The sequence below is a fragment of the Gopherus evgoodei genome, chromosome 1 (genome assembly GCF_007399415.2).
Source record: "Gopherus evgoodei ecotype Sinaloan lineage chromosome 1, rGopEvg1_v1.p, whole genome shotgun sequence".
Taxonomy (NCBI): Eukaryota; Metazoa; Chordata; order Testudines; family Testudinidae; genus Gopherus; species Gopherus evgoodei.
Window position 1 is genome coordinate 262,899,495 of NC_044322.1, and position 22,840 is coordinate 262,922,334.

The window sequence follows — 22,840 nt, forward strand, 5'->3', positions numbered from 1 at the left end:
TTGACACATTTTTAACTTTTAGAGCATAGCTGAACTATTGGCCTTTACATCCTCTTCAGCCTGTAGTTTATACTTTAGCTTCAATACTGGAAATATATAAGCAGTGGAGCTATCATGTTACATTCACCTGGTTCATTGCTTTCGGCACCTGCCTGCATGGTCGTTACCTTTTTTCTGTAAAAAAAATTACTTTAATGATTGCCTACCAATGAACTGCATAAACTATTAACAAAAATAAGTATAGTGTCATAGTGAAGAGTATTCCATTACTACCTCAAAAATACTGCATGTTCAGAGTTTTACAGCACTGAACAAGCACACATTAACTACTACTGGTAATGAATTCGCCTTTTAGTAAGCAGTACATATGCCATTATAAAGGACACGTGGCACAGTAAAACATAGCAAGGGCTTATGTGGTGCATGGATCTTGTGCTGGCCCCTCTGCTTAGAGGTGAGTTTTGTCCTAAGTGAGGCAGGTCTTTAAAAGTCCCTGCTTTGTTCATTGTGCAGTACAGTGGCACAGTAAATGAAGCAGAAAAGCCCTACCTCCCTGAATGCAATCTGGTAAGGTGCACATGAATGAGGCAGGATTCACTTAGGACCCTACTTACGTACTGTGCTGCATGCAAAGTGCTCACTTAAAGAGGTAGGGCTCCGCCAGGAAAAGGGGACAATCTGGTCAAAATGAGGGGAAAACATTTGAAAACTATACACATGGGATGAAAGCTGCCCCCAAATAAGTTTTTAATTTGTGTATACAATCTCCGTGCAGCAGGCTGACATGGGTCTCACTGAGTCTGACAATGCTACAGGGGTCAGAATTTCCCCTACACTATTTCAGGATGTACTGGAAAAAGCTTTGGCAATAGATTAGAAACAAAGGCTTTTGTCAGACTCAAACATTGTGATATCATTGATAGGCAGTGCATTTGAGTGAGCTTAACTGTAAGTGTGGGAGCCAGTATGACAGTGTGCTGGCAGAACGTCACCACTTGTTACCTATGGGTCAATTCCAAGTACTTGCATTTTGCAACCTATTAGAGAAAGCTGCCTCCTATGGAAAAAATCTCATGGAAAAAGTGTATTGCAAGGGAACGTAGGAAAAGGCCAAGCTTGGACTGCCAACCCTAAAAATTCAAAAATCATGAATCAGGCTCCAAAATCATGAGATTGGCCAAAAAATTATGGTTTAGTTTTGAAAAAAGATTAAATCCAGGTTTTGGTCTGTTTTCTGATTTCTGAACTCCTCCTGTCTCTGAATGAGAGAAAGAGAAAGAGAGATTACAGAGTAGCCAGCTCACATATTTATCATGAGTAATGCAATTTTGGATTCTGCTGCAGGAGCACTCACTAGTTCAGAGGTTCTCAGCCAGGGGTACATGTACCCCTAGGGGTACGCAGAGGTCTGCCAGGGAGTACATCACCTCATCTAGATATTTGCCTAGTTTTACAGCAGGCTACATAAAAAGCACCAGCGAAATCCGTACAAACTAAAATTTCATACAATGACTTGTTCACACTGTTCTCTATACTATACACCAAAATGTAAGTACAATATTTATATTCCAATTGATTTATTTTATAGTTATATGGTAAAAATGAGAAAATAGGCAAATTTTCAGTAACAGTGGCTGTGACACTTTTATATTTTTATGTCTGATTTTGTAAGCAAGTGGTTTTTAAATGAGGTGAAACTTGGGGTACACAAGAAAGATCAGACTCCTGAAAGGGGTGCAGTCATGTGGAAAAGTGAGAGCCACTGCACTAGAAGATCCACCTGAGACCTGGGCTCTATTGGGCTAGGCACTGTCCAAAAACTCTTTACACCAAAGAACTTGCAATCTAGTGTAAAGTACAGGAGTGGTCTATATTGTGGGACTTGGAACTGGAGCATACATTATTTGGGAACAATTTTTAATCCCTGATGAGTCACTATGGAGTCAAACTGGTGACCTACAAATGAAAGGCTCTGTAGCACATTATGAATGCCCTGAGTTAGTCTTCTGCAAAGTGCTAATGTTGCATCTTTAAGAATGAGCCTTGCTTTCTGGAAAGATAGGTTTTTCTGAGGTTTTTGAAGCAGGATCTTCCAATCTCTGCATACAGGCAAACTTTTCTTCACATTGCTCTCAGTCTCTCAAGCATGTGACAATAAAGGGTCCCACCCTTTTCTTAAAGGGAGAATTCTCATTAACCAAAAAACAAACCCTAAAAATACAAAACAAATATTAACAAGGCATTCAAATTCATAGCTAACTACGAAGTTTTGCAACAAAAAATCATTCTGACAAATACTATTATTCCAGAGATCTTACTCTAATTTTATACATGCATATTTTCACCCCAGAAGGGTAAATAAAAGGGAGAGTGTAGTGAGGCGCCCTGGTTCCCAGGCACCCCGGAGGGCGAAGAGCCCAGCTGGAAGCCAGACTGGGTGGAGCTACAGGGCTCTGGGCCCGCCCCGCAAAGGGTCAAGCACCAACCTGGAAGTACAAAGGCGGGCCCTCTGAGCTCAGTAAGGCGCCAGCCATCAGCCAGGCCGGACTTCCGCGACCGAGCTCCTGCTGGGGAGGCCGCAGAACGCAGCAGCCGACCCAGCCTCCCCCTCGCTCGCTGCCCGGAGAAGGACTGGCCAAGCCTACCCCGCTCCCGCTGCCCGGAGGAGGAGCTGAGCCGGATGGTGGCCGTCTAGCTGGAGGACCCGCTGAGCCCACCCATGGACCCTTACCCTGAGGAGCCGATGGTGGTTGACCCCTCTGCCGACACTTCGACGACTCAGGTACTCAAGGAGGGGAAAAGGGAAGTAGCCCGGGGGCAGCCGACCCCAATGTGGCTGCAGCAGTGCCAGAACCGATGTCAGTGTGTTGCAGCCAGGATCCCCACTGACCCAGCAGCAGACTGCCTGCCGCTGTTAGGGCCCCGGGCTGGGACGCAGTGGAGTGGGAGGGCCTGCGTCCCCCCCGCCACCCTTCCAGGGGTAGCAGACTCCCCCTCTCCCTGGCCTGAAGAGGCCTTTAAACATACTGGAACTGCTGCTCAGCCCTGCCTGAGGGTCTGAGCCCTGTACCTGCGTTTGTGCCCTGCCCTGAGCTAGGGCTTGAGCTTTATCGACCTACTTGAACTGCTGCTCAGCCCTGCCTGAGGGTCTGAGCCCTGTACCTGCGTTTGTGCCCTGCCCTGAGCTAGGGCTTGGGCTTGGGCTTGGTAGGACTTATAGACTGAACTGCAGGGTGTGTAGTGAAGCGACCTGGTTCCCAGGCACCCCGGAGGGCGAAGAGCGACCCCTCGCCCGACAGGGGAACCCTTACAGAGAGAAAGAGGGAAAAGGGGGGAGAATAGGAAAGGGAAGGAGAAAAGAAGAGGAAGAGAGAGCCCTAGTCCCACACCTCCTTACAGATTGGCAGCAATGGATGCAGCTGGGGGAAGTGGGGGGCCCTTGTATCCATTCCCCCATCCCAAGTGGTACCGCCAGAGGCAGATAAGGGAAAAATCTAGTGGAAGACAGATCCTCCAGGCAACAGGCACACATCTGTGTGCAGTAGCAGCAAGGGCATGTCCATGCATGCACACCATTCAGGGGAAACCTGACTGGACTTCTTTTTAAATGATACCTGTTTAGTTCATATACCCTCTTGTAACTTGCCCTTTAATCATACTGTTTATTTTTTGTCTTCCTGCTTCCTTAGGGGCCTGGATGCCTTTCTGACTATCATGGTAGCCTTCATGCTGAGTCTAAGGATTTACATTTCTCCATTTGCCTTTTTTGATAAGCTTCCTCCTCCTTTTAAATCTCCTTTTCTAATGTTTAGTGCCACTCTGCTAGCATTTGGCATGATCCCCCTACCCTCCTCTGAGAATGCTGAACATAATTACATTTGGACACTACTCTTCAGTGGCTCATTTATACTTAATATACATCTTATGCTGTTCCCTTGCATGGTGAGCTAGAGAATCTCTGTGTCCATATTTAAAATCCTCCTTCCACTGCGCCTTCAGCCAAACTCTTCAACAGCTTGAGCACAACTTTGTATTTTGAAGATGCGTAAAATTGCTCATCTTTCGTTTTTTGCATTTGACTATGGATTATTTCTGCCAAGGTTTCTCTTATGGAGGGCTGGAATGGTACAGAGAAGGACCTGTTTTTGCTATCCACAGTGGGGGATTTAATTGAAGGTGGTGTGTGGCTTGCTGAAAATATATATTATATACCCAGAATCAAAGGTGCTGGGTGCATAAAACAGTAAAATAAATACAGGACTTTGGCTCATTTATTCCGCCAACTGATTTCACAGACCGGGAACACTCAGGATTCACTGCTTGCCCTTATTGTGTGTGTCACTGATTTGGCTAGGATCTAAACACAGAGCTTCACAGTTACTGAACCTCTGGCCCAGACTCAGCCAAGGATTGGAACACAAAGCAGGACTGAACAAACCCGTGGGCAGACTACAAAGGAAAAGCAATTGTTCTGCTTAGCAGCAGCACTGTTTCGGCTATGCTTAGCATCAGAACAAGTTAATTTGGGAGCACAATCTTCTTAAAGGAAATGTTGCTCAGCACAGCATCCTAAGAGTTCATGTGGTGAGATGCCCTTTTCACTAAGTACAAATTGGGAATTCTACTTGAAATTTATTTTTATGCTATTAAAATCTGTATTTCCCAAATCTCTTGCTGGCATCTTGCTGAAAACTGACATGTCTGACTGTTATAATTGGTTCAATCACATCCTGGGTTAATATTAGCTTAATAAGCAGAGGAAGAATTGGACTGTTTAAAGATGAAATTTCCCATGAAATATCAAACTCTTTTTCTTCCAGTGCCCTTGGTAAAAGATGTGGCTCTCAACTGCCCTTCACACAGGTAATAATATATAATAGTTAATAAAAGTATTGCTTAAAAACAAAGAGCAGGATCCTCAGCTGGCGTAGGATGGCAAAGCTCTGTTGAAGTCAATACAGCTACACAGATATACAGTGGTTGAAGATCTGGCCAAACATTTATAAATGGCATATTGAAATATGATAATAACTAAGAAGGAAGACTTTCAGAACTCATAGGGCTGCAGCTTTGTTGAGGCCACTTTGAATCACAGCAGCAGTGCAAAGCAGCCCTAAAGTTGGATTAACTGGCCATGGGAGGATCACCTCAATGTAGGGGTCTCCTCCCATGGCACAGAGCCAACATAATGGTTCATATGTCCCAACTCTCCCTGTAGCCAATGTAGGGGACAAGAATATGAGAAAACAGGTATGGCCATGGCCTTCCTGTGTCTCAACAATCCTCAGTTGCCTTAACAGCATTTTGGGATAATTGGTAGTCCAAATAAACTAGATCAACCTTTAGGTTACTCTAACTTATGCCAGGGGACTAGCATAGCTGGTCTAGGATAAAGGTTCTGCAAGCGTGGCTTAAAGCCACCTTTATATGCAATGCTGACTTCCATTGTGCACTTCTCAGCTGCATGGGCCTTAGCTTCTCTCTCACCTGCACGCAGAGCAGCAGTCTGGGTGAATTTCTCAAGAGAACACGTGTCGGGGGGGCTTGATGCCTCTTTATTCTCCTGTGTAGCTGCAGAGGTCTAATTACACTCTTGCCCTCAGTCCTTATTCACTAACACAGTGGGCTGAGTAAAAGTTGAATAAAGACTCAGACTTTGGCCCTAGAACATTTGAGGGGAGAGAGGGTATTGTGCAGTATAGTGAAGGTGACCCTTCAGCATTCTCAGTTTCAAAGGAGACTGAAATGCTTATGGATTTGAACGGGACAGTATTACAACAGGGACAGTAATGCTGAGCACCTTCTGTTAAATACTGAATGCAAGAACAAACTCAGAGTCAGATTCTACCATACTGACTCACATTGTACAGTTCCTTAACTCCACTCATCTTCTTCCATGGGGATACTCGCAGAAAAAGGGACAACTCTGCATGCAAATAGGTGTAAATATCAGGGCCTAAATGAATGACTATCTAGCATAGTGGTCTCTTCACCCCCATCTACCTAGATCTATTTAAAATATTAAGACAAAACCCTGCGGCAAAGATCAAACTATTTTTGCCCTTAGTGAGGAAAGTAAAAACAATATCGCAGGCTCTAACACTTGGATTCTGCTTTTATTACACGCTCTTATTTCGTATAAAGGTAGCTACCCGACATGGACCTCAGACTGACACTGAAATCTGTAAGGGAAGATAGCTAAAGAACTAAAGCAGACATAGTCATTAAGCTCAGGCAATAAAACAAATGTGATATTTTGAAGAATGTATTTCATTGCTCTGTTTACATAGATACTTTGAATTTACAACCGTTCACTGGACATTCAGCATATGCCAAACAGAGAGTGATGCGAGTGAGTGAGAGGATAGAAAGAAATATGAGGTCTCAGATAATATTAATGTAATTAATGATGATGTTAAAGGTGCATATGTCTACATTCAAATGATGTATCATCAGACAATGGTGAAAAGCACAATAAAGTTATACAATTTTAAAAATAAAAATATCAACCAGGAGACAAAACACAAACATTTTATTTTATTCCTAGGTCTCTGAGTAGAGCGGTAAAAGGGTTATCGTGCACTGTCATATCAAACACAGTGGAATAACCATAAGAGTCATCATTCTCTAATCACAAATGAATTCAAATGGGGAGCTCCATGCAAAAAAAAAAAAAAAAAGTTGTTAAAGCATAAAACTATTGTATGTCTCCTGATAGCTGGACTCAAGAAGCCTGGTTAAATACTGACTTTCTTTCACAGTCAATCAGATAATAAGACCCCTTTAGAAGCACAGAATAGTTAAATTCATCACCATAATTTAATTGTAGAAGGTTATTAAAGAGCACTTCGACTCCCCTCCTGCTTCGGCGCTGCTTTTGTGTATTAAACTCAGACTAATCAAATTGCAGATTCCAAGAGTACTGTATTAGTCATCCCCATCCCTTTTAATTTGTTTAATGGCCTCCCTTCTTTGTGTGTATGTGCGTGTGTGTATGTATGTGTGTTCATTCTGACTGGCTGTGCAGAACTAAGGCTCACGACATGTAAATAAAGAATGGACAGGGGAACAGTTCACCAAAGAGAATAAAGCGTGTCTCCATTCTAAAGTTACATTTGATGTCAGAGTAATTCATGGGACGTGTCCTGCAAGCAATGGTGCTTATTATTTCTGCTTAACTGTCTACTGACACAGGAGGAGAGGGGAGAGGGGTATTAAAAAAAAAGGAAGAAAGAAAAGAAAAGAAGTCTGAATTTACACTTACTGCTTCAAAAGCCCTTTTGTACTTAGCCAACTTCTCCTGGCTGAAGACGCAGTATTTTGCCAAAAAGTCGACTGAAAAAGAGGACCAAAAAAAAAGATAAAATACGAACATCAAAGAACTCTTTTCCCCACTTTTTTACTTTTAGCTTAAAAAAAGTAACATAACCAACACTATTTTTAAAGATACAGTAATGCTGACCTCCTATAAAACCACAGAACCATCTTCCTAGTAGAAATTTCAATTTCAGATGTACTTCTTTATATTTTTGGAAAAGCCTTTTCACCTGGCCCAGGGCACAAAGTCAGAGTTAGCTCTGAATAGGCGATGTTTAACATGTATAACACATAGGCACTCCATCCTGCAGTCTGGGAGCATGTCGAGGTTTTGTTGTTGTTTGTTTTTAACTGGCCCAGAAGGACTATTTTCAGACTTTAGGTCTATAAAATAGGATCCAACACTTTTCTTAAAATATAACAAATACCAACATGCCATTTTGTTTCATTTTATTGTCCAGGAAAGAAATAGAAATAGGACAAAGAAATCAACACTCTCTCTTTTATGTCTGGGGCAGAAATGAATATAGCTCATGCTATTGCCCATCTGGCTGAAATCAGGAAGGAAATATTACACTATGACTAAATCGATCCTCACTTGGAATTTTTCCTCAGCTAGACTTTGTTGTTGCCTGTGTCCTGACCTATCATTTCTGGAAGGCAAGAAGGGGGAGATATTGGGTTGTATGAAGGTGGTCTCATTTTCTCACACTAAAAAAGAAGGAGACACTGCTCAAAGTAGGATGAGAAAATTTGGAGGGAAATCTTCTGTTATGCTAAAAGTGCAGATCTGAGGTCTGACGTGGTGGAACCAATATGCCCCATATAGACTAAAGTGTAAGTAACTACTGCACTCAGACTCCTCAAATCAGTTATTCTTTCTTTGCTTCTTTCCTCAAGTCTCTAGATCAGTGGTTCTCAACCTGTTAATCATTGTGAGCCACATATGCGGGCCACAATGTGTTACCTGAGTTGCAGATTGAGAACCACAGCCTGCTATACCCAGTGTCCCCCAGCCCAGGGACCCCCTTCCCATACCCTGTTGCACGGGGCCGAGTGGCAGCTCCAACCCAACCCTGCTGCTAACCCCGACCCCTGCTCTGTAGGGACAGGTGGCAGCACCAACCCCAGAACCTGCTGTGTGGGGACCAAGCGGCAGCCAGACCCCGAAGCTGGACCCTGTTGTGCGGGGCCAGACGGCAGCCCTGACCCAACCTCACTGTTAATCCTGACCCCTGGTGTACAGGGCTGGTTTGCATCCCCGACACTGACCCTGGACCCTGCTGCAGGGGGACAGGTGGCAACCCAACCCCGGATCCTGAGCACCAGCCCCAACCCCAGACCCACCACGTGGCAGCCCCAGCCCTGGATCCTGCCGCCCTTTAACACACAGTTGGGCCACAGCTGTGTGCTAATTGGGCAGCATGCAGCCCGCGGGTTGAGAATCACTGCTCTAGATCATTGTTTCCATAACTGTATAATATTTTTGTTCTTCGATGAATTAGTTAGATACTATTTTAGTTCAAGAAAAGTGCTGGCAACTGAGGCCCTGCAGGGAAAAAGAGCTAGATATCAGCTCCTGTGATTTCTTTTTCATTTAGAGTCACAACAGGCAAGCAGGACTATTTAGCTTGTGAAAGGGGCCAGGGAACCCAAGAAGAACTTTTGAAACGTGAACAATTTTTTAAAAAATCAGAGTGAAAGAGAAGTAGCTAAGTGGCGCACTTGCTGTTAAAGAAACTACCCTGACACCTACCAATCTACTGCTTTTTTTAGAAAGAATACAACATGTAAGAAACATTACTATTTGCATGTAAGTGTCATTGCTCATTTGGGTCCGTGTCCCAGATGAAACTACAGGAAAAATTAGAGTGTCTCAGTGTCATAGTCACTCATTCTCCACACACTAGATGAATCAAATCTCCATAAGAGAAGCAAAAGTCTCATTGATTTCTACGTCAAAACAACAAAGGAGATTTTTCTGAAAATAAAGATATAATCGTAATTTGACAGTTGCTGTTAAATCTATTGTTGTGGCATGTGTAGCTGCATTCCAAACAAAACTACATTACCTAAAGACACAATGAGAAAACTACGTTTTAAAAACATATAGTGTTTGTTTGTTATGTATGTATCCTGTAGGCCGCTGCTTCGTATTTAAGAAAGATTCCAGCCAGAGAGAATCAACTTTTCTAGTGACATACTCTGCTTCTAAAAAAGAAGCGTATCACCACAAAAAATTAGCATTTCTCCAAGATCTAACTACCTATACTTTCAGGGTGGGATTTTCATATGTGCTCAGCATTGGCCTCGCTCTGTCCGTAATGTCAATCTGAGGGCGCTAGAACATCCTACCCTGTTAAACAGAATTTGTATGACTATCTGTATTGGCGCCATCTGGTGATTCCCAAAAATATAACACCACCCTTTTTATACAAGAAATTTATCAAGTTTACTTTTAGAGTATTTAAATTTTTTCTCACCAAGTATTTCAGAATATTGCTATTTAACTTCAAGCCACGTTATTCAAATATTAACTTCATAAATGTTTCTAAATTCACTCTCCAGGGAATAATGCATCACTCACTGAAGCAGATTTTAGGAGAACTTATTTAATCAGATTCAAAGTTTTTAAGACTGGAAGGGTCTGTCAGTTCACATAGGGTGACTTCCTGCACAGTAAGGGCCATAGAATTTAATAAAGTTACTCCTATATTAAGCCCAATAACTTGTGTTTGGTTAAAGCATATTTTCTAGAAAAGCATCCAGTCTTGGTCTGGAGACTTCAAGAGATGGAGAATCCTACACTTCCCATAGTAATTTGTTCCAATAGTTAATCACCCTCATTTTTTAAAAAGTGTGCCTTATTTGTAATTGGAATTTTTCTGGCTTTAGCTTCCACTCACTAGTTCTTGTTATGTCTTTCTTTGCTAGATTAAAGAGTCTTTTAGAATCTAGCATTTTCTCCCCATGAGGTACTTACATACTGTTATAAAATCACCTCTCAATTATATATTTTTTTATAAACTAAGTAGATTGAGCTCAAATTCTCTCACCAGAAGGCATTTCCTTCATCCCCAGAATAATTTTTGTAGCTCATTTCTACACTCTCTTAAATTTTTCAACACTCTCTTAAAAATGTGGACACCAGAACTGGACCTACTATTCCAATATTGGTCTCACCAATGCTGTATGCAGAGGTAAAATCTCTCTACTCCCACTCACTAGTCACCCCTTTATGCATTCAGTGAACTATAGCTCCTACATGCTTTTCAGAGGCATTGCTTTCCAGAATACTTCACCCCATTACATAGGTAGGGCCGGCATTCTTTGTTCTTACATGTATGACCTTGCTTTTGACTGTATAAAATACATTTCATTCAAATGAGACCAAGTGATCCAAATCGCTCTGTATAGCTGTCCTATCCTCATTGTTATCAATCTTTGTGTCATTCACAAATTTTATCAGCAGAGATTTTATATTAACTTCCAAATCATTGCTAAAAATATTGAACAACATTGGAGCTAGTACAATTCTCTGCAGAACACTAGATATATCCCCATTCAATTATGATTCCTCATTGACGACTACTTCTTATCTCTTTAGCATCTGCTTCATTGATACTAACTGACTTACTCAACTGATGCTGCTTTCCTCCAAGGAAAACATAGTGCCTTCACTGCTGCCTTCCATATTTGGCAGTCTCTTGCTGCCCTTTTAGCATCTTCCCATGTCATTTTAATAGCTTTCAGTTCTGTTTCTGCCGTGTTTCCAAATTGTCCAGTCACTTCTTACCCTGGGGATTCCAGCCCAACACTTGTCTTGTTATGTTGTTCGGTTCTATTCTCTATATGTCCTAGCCATCTCTATTTTCATCCCATCATATCCTGTCCTATCAGTTTCTGTTTCATCCTCCTCTAAAGTCTTCATTTGTCATTTATTCTTGCCATTTGATGCTGGGGATTTGTCTAAGGGAGCTATTTATAATAACTTGGAGTTTAGATAGTAAGGTCTTGATAAGTTTCCAAGTTTCAGCCCCATACAGTAATACAGACTTTATAATAGGGTTAAATATTCAAAGCTTCATTTGGAGAGCAAAGTTTCTGTTTCCCCAGGTTGGTTTTAGGGTTGCAAAGGTGTGGGCTCATGTTATTCTGGCTCTAATGTCTTTGTCAGTTCCACCTGTTTTGCTTATGATGCTGCCAAGATATGTGATATGTGATAGACCTCTTCTATTTCAATCCCTTAAGTATTATTGGAGTTTCTTGTTGTGTGTTGATTCTCATAGTTTTAGTTTACTCAGTGTTGATTTTCAGCCCTAGTAACTGTGCATAGGTCTGGAGATCATTTGTTTTAGCTTGTACATCTCTGTGGGTCTGGGAAGGCAGGCTGATGTCATATGTAAAATCAAGGTCTTCTAGGTTCTATGTGAAAATTCATTGTATACTCCTAGTAATCTTCCTCATTACCAATCCTTTACCAGTAGGAAGGTCCTGGGTGACATAAGACATCCGTGTGTGATGCTGGCAGTTACTTTGAGTGGTTTAGTCAATCCGCTGTTATGTATTACTTGGCATGTCACATATTCATAGAAGCTCTGAATAATAGTCACTAATTTCTGGGGGATTCCACAGTTGCAAAGCAACTTCCATAACACTGTTCTATCCATTGTGTCAAAGGCATTTTGGAGTGGTGACTACCATTCAAACAAACAGTTCTATGATGATACATAGGGTTATTATTTGATCTATGTATGATTTCTCCTGTCTGCACACTGCCTGTTCTTGCCATCATCTTGAATCTCCTGCTTTCTTTAGTCAGTCTAAGATAACATGTATATTTTACTTGGGATGGAGAGCAGCTGAATGCCCCTACAGTTTGCAGCTTCATTATATATGAACATTTTTCCACCTGCTTGGATTTTTTTCTTCTTTCCATATCATTTGTAAGAGGCCTATCAAAACATCTACTGTGTTCTTCAAGACTGTCTTAAGGATCTCCATTGTGATGTTGTCCAGACCTGCTGCCTTTCCACTTTTGAACCATTTGACTGCCCCCTCTGTCTTTACTTTACTGACAGGACCTATTTCAACATCCAGATCTTCTTCTTCCTTTATGTCTGGAGGGTTGACCAGCGGCTTGGCATTCAGTAGTTGATTAAATAACCACCTTCCTACATTTTAGTGTTCTGATTTCTTGGTTGTTAAATTGCTCACATTATCTCAGACTGGTCGGTTGGTGTTTGTTCTTCTGACAGTGGTCTACTGATGTTATACAGTGTCTGCATATCGTTTGTGTTGTGGTGATCTATGCATCTGTTGCCATTTTGTCTATAAAATGTCATTTGTCTTTTCTGGCACTCTTTTTTACCTCACTGTTCTTTGTGGCATATTATTCCAGGAGTCGCTGTTTCTGCGTTCTTGTGCTTTGCTCAATTTAATTTCAGTTTAATTTTATGTCTTTCTTCTATTTTCTGCCACGTATTCTCAGACAACCATTCACTGTGGTGTTTCTTCCCAAATACCAGCACTTCTTCCCAAGTTTTGGTGAAAGCTTCCTTTATACATTTACATTTGCCTCCTATTGTTCCATTATCTTCAACTTAAAGCACCGGGTATCTATTTGCTAGAACAATTCTAAACTCTTGTTGTGTTGTTGTCAGTTTTAGCTTGGTGATGTTACAACATGAGCATCTCTGTTGTTCAGTTCTCTTTTTAGGTTCTTCTTTTTATTCTCAGTTCAGATATCACTAATGCATGGTCTTTTCCCATATCTGTTCCATTCATGCTACATACATCATCTACAGTTCTTCTCCATGATTGTAATGTGATCAGTTTGGTTTCCTGTTCTGTGGTCTGGGGACCTCTGTTTTATCTTGTGAATAGGACAGTGAGAGAAAATAACTCCTTCGATAACTAGGTTACTCATTGCACAAAAATCAGCAAATATTTCATCATTTTTGCTCATTTCACCAAGGCCTTGTTTCCCCATAATTCCTTCCCTGACAATATTGTTGCTCCTCACTTTAGCATTCATGTCTTCAGTTACTAGGAGGACATCCCTTTTTGGGTCCTTGTCTACTATGCTCCATAATTGATTGTAGAAGTTTTCTTTTCCTCTTGGCTTGCTGGATCTGCCAGATCATAGCATTGAATAATGGACACCTGCTGGAAATTTGATGTAAATAATGATATTATAATCCTTTCTGAAACTGGTGCCCAGTCTATCAGGCTTTTATCGGCTCTTCTTGCTAGTATCAGACCCATGCCTCTCTCTGTACATCACTGGCACTTGGTAGCGTAAAATATAGTAGGATGTGTCCATCTGACAGTTATTTGTCCTGATGTGACCCATCTCACTTCATTTAGGCCTACTTTAACTACTTTATATTTGTCCATTCTTGAGCTATGTCCATTAGCTAGTTCTTAATCCCTTTAGCATCCGCTTTATATTGTATAGTGTTAATTTTTAATCAGATTGTGGTGTAGAATCAAGTCAAACACCTTAAAGAAGTCTAAGTATTCCCATAAAATATTCCATCTACTCAGTTACCTTTATCAACAAAATTTGTAATCCATCAAAAATGAAACCACATTTGTTCAACAAGACCTATTTTCTATAAAGCCATGTTGACAGGTATTAATTTTATTCCTATCCTTTAATTCTTTATTGATTGAATCCCATAATAGCTTTTCCATTATTTTGCGCAGGACGGATGTCAGCCTAACCTGCCTCTAGTTATCCAGGTCATCCTGCTTGTCCTTTTCAATAGTGGCAGAAAGTTAGTGCTCTTCCATTCTTATGGAATTTCCCTGGTATTCTGAGAGTTATTAAAAATTAATATTAGTGTATCAGATCTCCTGAGCCAAATCTTTTATGGCTCTCATATGCAGGTTATCCAGACCTGATGATTTAAAAATGTTTATCCCAAGGAAAGGTTATCGAACAACCTCTTTAGTTAGTAATGGATTGGAAAGCAGTTTGTTATCCTCACATGATATGAGGACACCATCCTCATATCCAAACACAGAACAGAAATATTTATGGAATACTTTTGTCTTTTCTGCATCCATATCAACAATTTTACCATCTCCATCTAGTAATGGGCCTATATCATCGGTCAGATTTCTTTTGTCCCTGACACATTTAAAAAACTACTTCATATTGTCTTTAGCCCTATCAGATATGGATTTTTCCTTCATATATTTAGCTTCCCTTATCAATTTTCTATGCTACATAACTTTTAATTTTATTGACTGCTATCTATTTCCCATTTTTACAAATGATATATAGAATTTTTATTGCTGCTTTCATTTCCACATTGAACCAGGCTTTTACCAAACGAACTCAAAAAACCCCAAAACTATTTATAAAATAAACAGTACTGATTCTGCTGCTGTCTATGTTAAGTACTTATATGGCCCCCATTGCTGTAATAATTAGGTGTTCCTCTATCTTTAATGTATTTACTCTTACAGAACCCTCATGAGTATAGAGAAGTACTATTACCCCACTTTACAGAAGGGGATCTGAGAAACAAGGCAATTAAGGGAGAAATCCTTGCCCCAGTAAAGTCAGGGGAAGTTTTGCCATGGACTTTAGTGAGGTCAAGCATTCATCTTGAACTGAAGCTTAATCTTAGAGGTGCCCAAGGCAATGCAGGGCTTTTATAACACAGGAGAGAATTGAACCTATATCTCCTGATTCCCAAGCTAGCACCCTAACCACTGAACCATCCATTTTCTCTAATGTAGCCTGCTGGTATTCTCTTTCTCAATCTCTGTAACTGGCTCCTATCTCTATGTATGAGTCTGAGAGAGCCAAAAGGAAGTGTAGTAACTTCAAACTTAATCCTTTATAGCAGCTAGGTATATTTGTACTATGGCCCTGTCAGATAACATAAGGCCAGATGGTGGCTGGATAGTCACCCAAGGGCATAAAGCGGCCTCTCCATATCTCTACTGCAGGTGTAGAGACAGTAACTAGGAGCTGTGCACCTGGTACTTCCCCCCTTGTGTAGGTGGGCAGAGAGTGGGTAATGAGAGGTGGAGTCCATAATATTATCTTGTTGCTTGGGATTGGAAATAAGAAGGCAAATCATCAGCCAGCAGCAGATATAACAAAAGAGGAGGATTGAGAATTAATATTAATAAGAATTAATAATATTAGTATCTAGTCGGTGAGAGGATCCACACGTACCTGCAATGGGGTTGCCAGAAAAGTCCACAGTTTACCAAAGGAAGAGCCATTAGCCCCAAAGTTTCCAGTATAAATTTGCTTGTGCTCTAGCCACCATATAGTGAAACCATTTTTTTTTAACATTATATGTTTAGACCCAATGGGCCAGATCCTCAGCTGGTGTAAAGGGGCTAGGTGCCACTGATGTCAATGGAGCTGCACCCGCATATGCTAACTGAGGATCTGGCCCATGAATTTTTAGGCATTTGTTAAAATCAAAGTCAACCTGAATAAGGTTCAATTTACAAGGAACTTAAACAATTGACAGTATGGCAAGCCACCCATTCTGGGTAAGAGAGAAATACCGTCAGAGAGCATAAACTCCAAAGTTGTTAGATAATGACTGTAAGAAAAGATTATACTGATTTAGAGGAAGCTGACCACAGCTGCCTGATTGGAGGCCAGATTAGAGTCTGTTGGGATCACAGTGCAGAAAAAAAGTGGAAAAAGAGATCTCTCAGGATATTCCAGCAGTACTCTCAGGAATATGCCTATGGCAATACAGACTGGAGGGGGGACACCAAAACAACGGTAATGTAAGTCGTGACTCCAGCACACACATTTCCCCTGATCACTGCTGTTTGCAGCTTGGTGGGCTATATTGCAACACTGCAGTTTTCATCAGTGCAGTCGTAACTGTCTCAGTCCTTTTATCTTAGTGGCTGCACCACCACATAGTTGGGGAAAGGGTCATACTAACAAATACAGATTTCCAACTGGTGTTTCTGGGAGCGGGCATTTTAAGTCAATTTCTATGAACTCCCAGGGCTTACTAGGCTGAGTCATTCCCCTAAAAGAGATCTGTCTCTCTTGGCCGGCACTTTCCTTTCTTGACATGCAAGACGGAAAAGTATCCAGAGTCCTTAACATCTGTAATAAAAAAAATCTGTTGGATACCAGGTTCGATGCCTTTTCATACCCCAGGTGGCCTGCTGCATTATCATCATGGAGGCATGCCAGTATTATTCTCTGTAAACTTGCTGGCAAGACAACCTTGTTACCTTCATACACCAGCAAGTTGGTAGTCAGATCAATGGATAATTTTTCCTGAACTGTGTTGAACCTCTCCAGCCTGGGTCTCCTTTGGTAGATCTGTTGGTGCACTGAACGTAAGTCAGGATCCTTAGATTGTTCTTGCTAGATATCGTCTCAAGAGCAGGCTGAGTCTATTCTCACTACTTCTACCAGGTTGAGAGCATCCACAACAGCATCGTGCTGTCCAGCTGTATGGTGAGTTGTGAATGTATATTCAGACAGTTTGTGAATCTCACTCATCTGCAGAAGCAATGGGAGAATCCATCTACTGTGAATCCACCTTCACAGGCATCCTTCTGGGTTGTGGAGATGGATTCAGAAACTGTCTGAATATACAAATTTGCTGTTCGCCTACAACTATATTTGGAGCTGGAGGTGTGATTCCCAGCTTGAGCAGACATATTTGCACTAGCTCTTATTAAGCTAGCACATTAAAAACAGAATCATAGATGCAGAAACATGGCAGCTTAGATTGATCACCCCAACTACAAACCCACCCGGATGCTGGGTTATAGACTTGGGGTAGCTAGCCCATGCCGATGACTACCCTGACTACTACCACAGCTACACTACCATTTCTTGTGCGCTAGCTCAGTGAGAATGAGTGCAGGTATGTCTACTAAGGCTGGGAATCAGACCCCCAGGTCCAACTGTAGACATTACTAAGCTGATATAATGACACTGCAATTTTTTTTTTTTTTTTTTTACAAATCTCCTGTAGAATCTGCAGAGGCCTACAAACCACTGTACCTCCTCCTCCAGGTTTGTAGGAACCTTCCAGTCCTTTATAGCATTCTGTTTCTGGGGGTAAGGGCTCCAAGACATTCGCACTGACCATATATCCCAGAAAGGTGATGCAACTCCTTGCAAACTGACATTTGTTTCCTGCAAATTTAAACCTTGATTCTTCACAAAGCTTTGGAATTCTTTCCACTCCTACCAGATGTTCCTCCCATATTTGGTGGAAACAAATTAAGTCATCTAAGTAGGTGAGGATGTTTTCAGTTCTCAAATCTTGGATTAGATCTCTTACCACCCTCTGAAATGTCCCTGGTGAATTCATAAATTAAAAAGGGATTCCACCGAATTGAAACAACCCATTGAGTCACAGAGGCTGTTTTTCTTCAATCCTCAGGTGCTACTTTAATCTGATGGTATCCAGATACCAAATCAAAACTACTAAAATACTTAGCTCCTGACATTTTATCCAGGGTTTCTGCTTTGTAGGAAAGTGGATTGCTTTCTTGAACTATCCCTGAACCTATGACACCACTTATAGTTAAGGTTGCCTGACACTTTCCATTATAAGGACCTGTTTTCAGTGGTTTATAACTTTGCCAAACAAAGTTCTGGCTGAAATTTTCCATGTAGGGTGTCTGCCCAAATGGTAAATTTGGGACAATATTAGGGGAAAACACATTGTTCTGTGTGTGTTAAATGAATCCTACAAAAGTTTGGTTGAGAAGCTCTAGAGCCTCCATGCTTTGCTAGCAGAGACTTGAAATTTGTCAGGGTACTGAGCTGGCATCAGGGATCCTACCCTTCTCAAAATCTACCTATATCCAGCCAAGTTATAGCACTCTGAAAATCTCAGTTTGCACATGCCAAGTCAAGACTTTTTAGAGTTTGGCAGCTAAATTCTCCTAATGTGCCATCTGTACTTAGCATTCTGAAGACCATGACTGCAGGGGCTGAGATGGACCTTCCCTGCAATTGCTCCTTCTAGTAGCTAAGGCCCACTATGGTGCTGGGCAGTAGAGCTGAGAGCAGAGAAACTATATGAACTTGTGCTCTCCTTGCTGACTCTCAGTATCTTTGAAACCCAGGGTAACATGTGTGCCTAATCTCCCTCTAGAGGGTGGCCTACTATGGCTATAAATTAATCCATTAGTTCAAATAGCAGAAGACTGTGCTGTAGATATGAAGATTTTAATGCTACTGATGAATCATGTGGGAGTCAACATGGTTCCATGTGATGGAACTTCTGTTTTTTCAGTTTGCTTTTTAATAAACCTAGGAAATTATGTACACAAAAATACATTACAGGAACATGAAGCACTCAAGCTTTCGTCCCAAGCTCTCAAAAGTTAGGAAATCCACAATTAAGTAATTAAGAAAATATAATATGTGATTATGTAAATAAATACATCATAATGCATATGTACAAAGAGACTGAATTAAAGTTGCACAGACAACCCTATGAAAGCAACAATGGAAACAAGCTCAAGTGGAAACTCACTAGCAATCTTTATTACTACTTCTCTCAATAATATACTCTAAGAATGTTTTTTTCGTTTACTCTGTATTTTTAAAATTATAATAAAGATCTTGCAGCACATTACAAACATCAATGAATTAAGTGTCACAACATTCCTCTGAATCATACATTATCTCTGTTTTACAGATGGGAAAACTAGGGTGCAGAGAGATTAAGTAACTTTTCCAAAGTCAGACAAGAAGTTGGTGGTAGAGATGAAAATCCTTAGTTATTCTTTATTGTGCTTTAACTACTGGACCATGCTCTCCTCTGGGAGATCTGTGTCAGAGTTCTGAAGGACATTAAATACTCCCACACTGTCAACGGCGCTAATAGAATAATTGGCATCTGTGTCCATGGTACTTTTCCTTTCTGGAAGGAGGGATTAGATCTTCAGCCAATTAAGTGATGAGGTTGACTGAACAATCCTAGATGTTAATGAGACAGAGAGGAAGGAAAATACAAGATAAGGGATAATCATGGACTCAGGTAAATACTAAACCTGGTGGACCATTAATAGGCAGCTAAAGAGCAGATGCGCACACTCTAGCTTTGCTAGAGTAGAAACTACCTCGTGCCTGCATCTGGGCATTCAAAAAGAGGGTTGGGGACCCAGATGCTAAGGTTCACATCAATAATTTTGAAGCAACAGTACACAATACTGGCATGTCTATATTTGCCTATGCAATTAACACAACTGCTCTCAAGAACCAAGCATCTTGCATGTGCAAACTGCTCTTTAGCATAGCTGATTAGATGCCTATCTGAATGTGTAAATACCTGATCTGCATGTGTAATTTTGATAATTGCATGCACAAATGTAGGCATGCAAATTATTCATATGCAAAAATGTAGGGGGACCCAAGGTTTTGCTTCTGAAAAAACACGCCCATCCTGACAAATACTGACACAGGACAACTTTTCACTAGATCTTTGCCTTTACTAGGCTGGCTCTCTAATCCATCCATCTAAACTGTTCTTACATACCTCACTTCCACCATACCACGGATAATCTTCATTTTTGTCAAATGTCAGATAAACTTGAATCTTTTATCTGCTGCTAGTATTTAGCTAGCCGCTCAAAATATCTGCCAACACTGTATCATAATGCATTATGAGAACCAGACAAAGCTGAAAAACAGATGCTGCTTCTGAGTCACTCTTTCCTGGATAAACAAAAAATGAAAATAAGAATTCACAGAAAATTACTATGATCTACATTACAAATGCCTTAGTTTTTCAGAATACATCACAGCTCCCCAGCACCAAGCAGACCAGGCTCTGTTAGCTTTCTTCCTTCCAGATTTTTAAGATGCTCTATTTAAGGGCATAAGTCATTAAATAATTTTCAGTTAAAGTCTTCTTATCTGAGAAGCGTCACTAGACAAGGCCTCTGAGTGCTTCAAAGATCTTCCTCTATCAAAACAAACAAACAAACAAACTCATGGCAGATATTTTCATCCTTGGCACTGATATGAAGGCTTATTAGAGGGTGATAGAAAGCTCGTGGGCTTAATTCTTCATTTGCTTGAACTACCATCGCCAGCTGGCAAAAACTTGATCAAATCAAATCAATTCAAAGGCAGTGACTAACTTGTCAGAACAAAATGGAAAGCCTTTTGTTTCTGCGGAATCCAGGCCTTATCAGCTCATTCTATCACTCATGTGTCTTCAGTCCACTTGCAAATCCTCCTGGATTTATTGCAGATGTAGCAAGCTTGCTGGAAACAATGGTACAAGCGAAGAGGCTAGTCCGCTATCGACTCCAAGCTCTGGATAATACCAATGGGAAATTATTCACACAAAAGGTGCACTGGGGTGACAACTGAAGAGAGCGCTTTGGGCCATTGAAGGTGCTAGCAACTTGAACAAAGCTAACATCCTAATACCAAACAGCTAGCTTTATCTGATTACATTCTAAGCGCTTGATGGCTACTTCGCCCGCTCCAATTCCAGTACCCTTCCCCGCCCCACAAACTTGCGCTAAAAGGACACAGGTTGCTTTCTTGCACCATGAAACGGTAATCTGAAGAACTACCACATTTTTAAAAAGAAACAAAGCAATTTCTCCCCAACAAAGAAAAATAAATTTTTAACCTGTAATAATTTGTTTTTAATTGATCATTGAGATAGTCTGAGGGAAAAGAGCACAGAGACATGATTTACATTTACCACATTCTCATGTGCTTTTGAGATTATTCTTTTGTCCATTTTCTTACTTTTGGGAGATTAGCTTTTTTTCCTTTTCCTCTGAGTCATCAGTCCATTTCTACACGATAGATCATCGACAATTGATATAGAAAAAGACCTACTGGGTCATCTAGTACACCCTGCGAGTGAAGAAACAACCCCTAGATAAATGACATATCAAACAGGTCTTGGGTGCTGCTGGACTGAGTTATTAGACAGGGAAGTCTGGTTTGCTATGTGGCTTTGGGCAAGTCACACAATATCTCAGTTTCCCTGTTAGCAGGGGCGGATCTAGGCATTTTGCCGCCCCAAGCACGGCAGGCAGGCTGCCTTCGGTGGCTTGCCTGTGGAGGGTTCGCTGGTCCCGCGGCTTTGGAGGACCTCGAGAGGTCCTCCAAAGCCATGGGACCAGCGGACCCTCCACAGGCAAGCCGCCGAAGGCAGCCTGCCTGCCTCCCTTGCGGTGCCGGCAGAGCGCCCCCCGTGGCTTGCCGCCCAAGCACGCACTTGTGGTCCTGGGACCTGGAGCCAACCCTGCCTGTTAGACTCGGTTGTGTTCTGAAAGCCCTTGGGAACTGCTGGGTGCCGAGTACGTTTGAAAACCTGCCCAGTTCACTAAATGGGAGTTGAGTTCTTTCAAAATCTGGTCCCAGTGGTAGGTGCTCAGTACCTTTGAAAATCTAGCCCTAACCTTTGCAAAGCACTCTGAAAAGGTAAAAAGTCCTGCATAAGTGCTAAGTATGATGGTATTTACCCGATAGCAAACGTTATGTTTCATCTTAGCCAAAAGACCAAGCTAGGAACTCCTGTAATGCTGGTTTGGTAAGATACATTCACAAACTGACCAAAGCCAAAGACACCACTCCACCTCAAACGTTGGTGGGATTCTTGTAACAAATCTGACTCTCTGATCAGTATGGCTAGAGACTGAAGCAATAAAACATTTCAGGAAGAGATGACTTTCGAGGGCTTTTTGTTGCTTTGTTTAGAAAGAAGAGGAAATATTATTAAAATAATCTTGGTTGCTGTTTTAAAAGAGACTTGTAATAATACCTTTGCTCCCCATTATCTGGCACTGCTAAATCATGATCTTTGTTGAATACCTCTTCAGTTGCTCAGGCTCTTCCTCCACGGGGCGTATGCCTGATCAACTGGATGATCCCCGCATACATTTAAAGAAACAGTAAAATCTCTCCACTGCACTTTAACCCCTTAGATTTAAGCTGAAGCTCAGCTAGACTTTGACCTTTGAGGTCAATGTCACCAAGCCAGTTTACTAAGACAATGCTTGCTGGAAAAGTGCTGTCTTGCATCACATCCCGAGAGTGACAAGAATCTGTTTCAGCCTGTTCTCAGCTCAGACTGCATCCCATTTGCTAAGAATATCTTGCTCACAGCCTGGAGAGTCTGAACCTCACTTCTGTCACCCTTAGAAATTCACATCCAGGGCAGTTGTTGTGGCTGGGAATCATAAGTGAGAGATGCTCCATTTTCAGTCCAACTTCTAAAAATAATGACTAGTACCATGAAATGGGCATAGAAGTGGATAAGCAGATTCTATAGAGTCTAGGGGTAACATGGTCGTGATGATTTGCCCCACTTAGCAAGCAGACCTGCTGTCATTTCGGTGTAGCCTTCACTGTCAGTCCCAGGTGAAATGTGGATGGGACTAAACTATGGATTGCTGTGGCCAGGACTGCATCTGAGACATGAGAGGGCACTCTCCCATCTAGCCTAAGTAATAAGAACATGTTTCTGGCCACTGCTGCTATCTGGGCTTTCACGATCAGTGAGGAGCCAAA

At 41.4% G+C, this 22,840-nt stretch overlaps 1 protein-coding gene across 1 annotated transcript in view; it reads right to left on the minus strand.

The window, feature by feature from the left end:
* Positions 1-22,840, minus strand: part of LOC115644773 — a 230,031-nt gene that overhangs the window by 46,361 nt on the left and 160,830 nt on the right. The window contains exon 13 of the mRNA XM_030549267.1: positions 7,265-7,335. Within this exon, the coding sequence (XP_030405127.1) occupies positions 7,265-7,335 (71 nt within the window). The remainder of the gene's footprint in view (positions 1-7,264; positions 7,336-22,840) is intronic.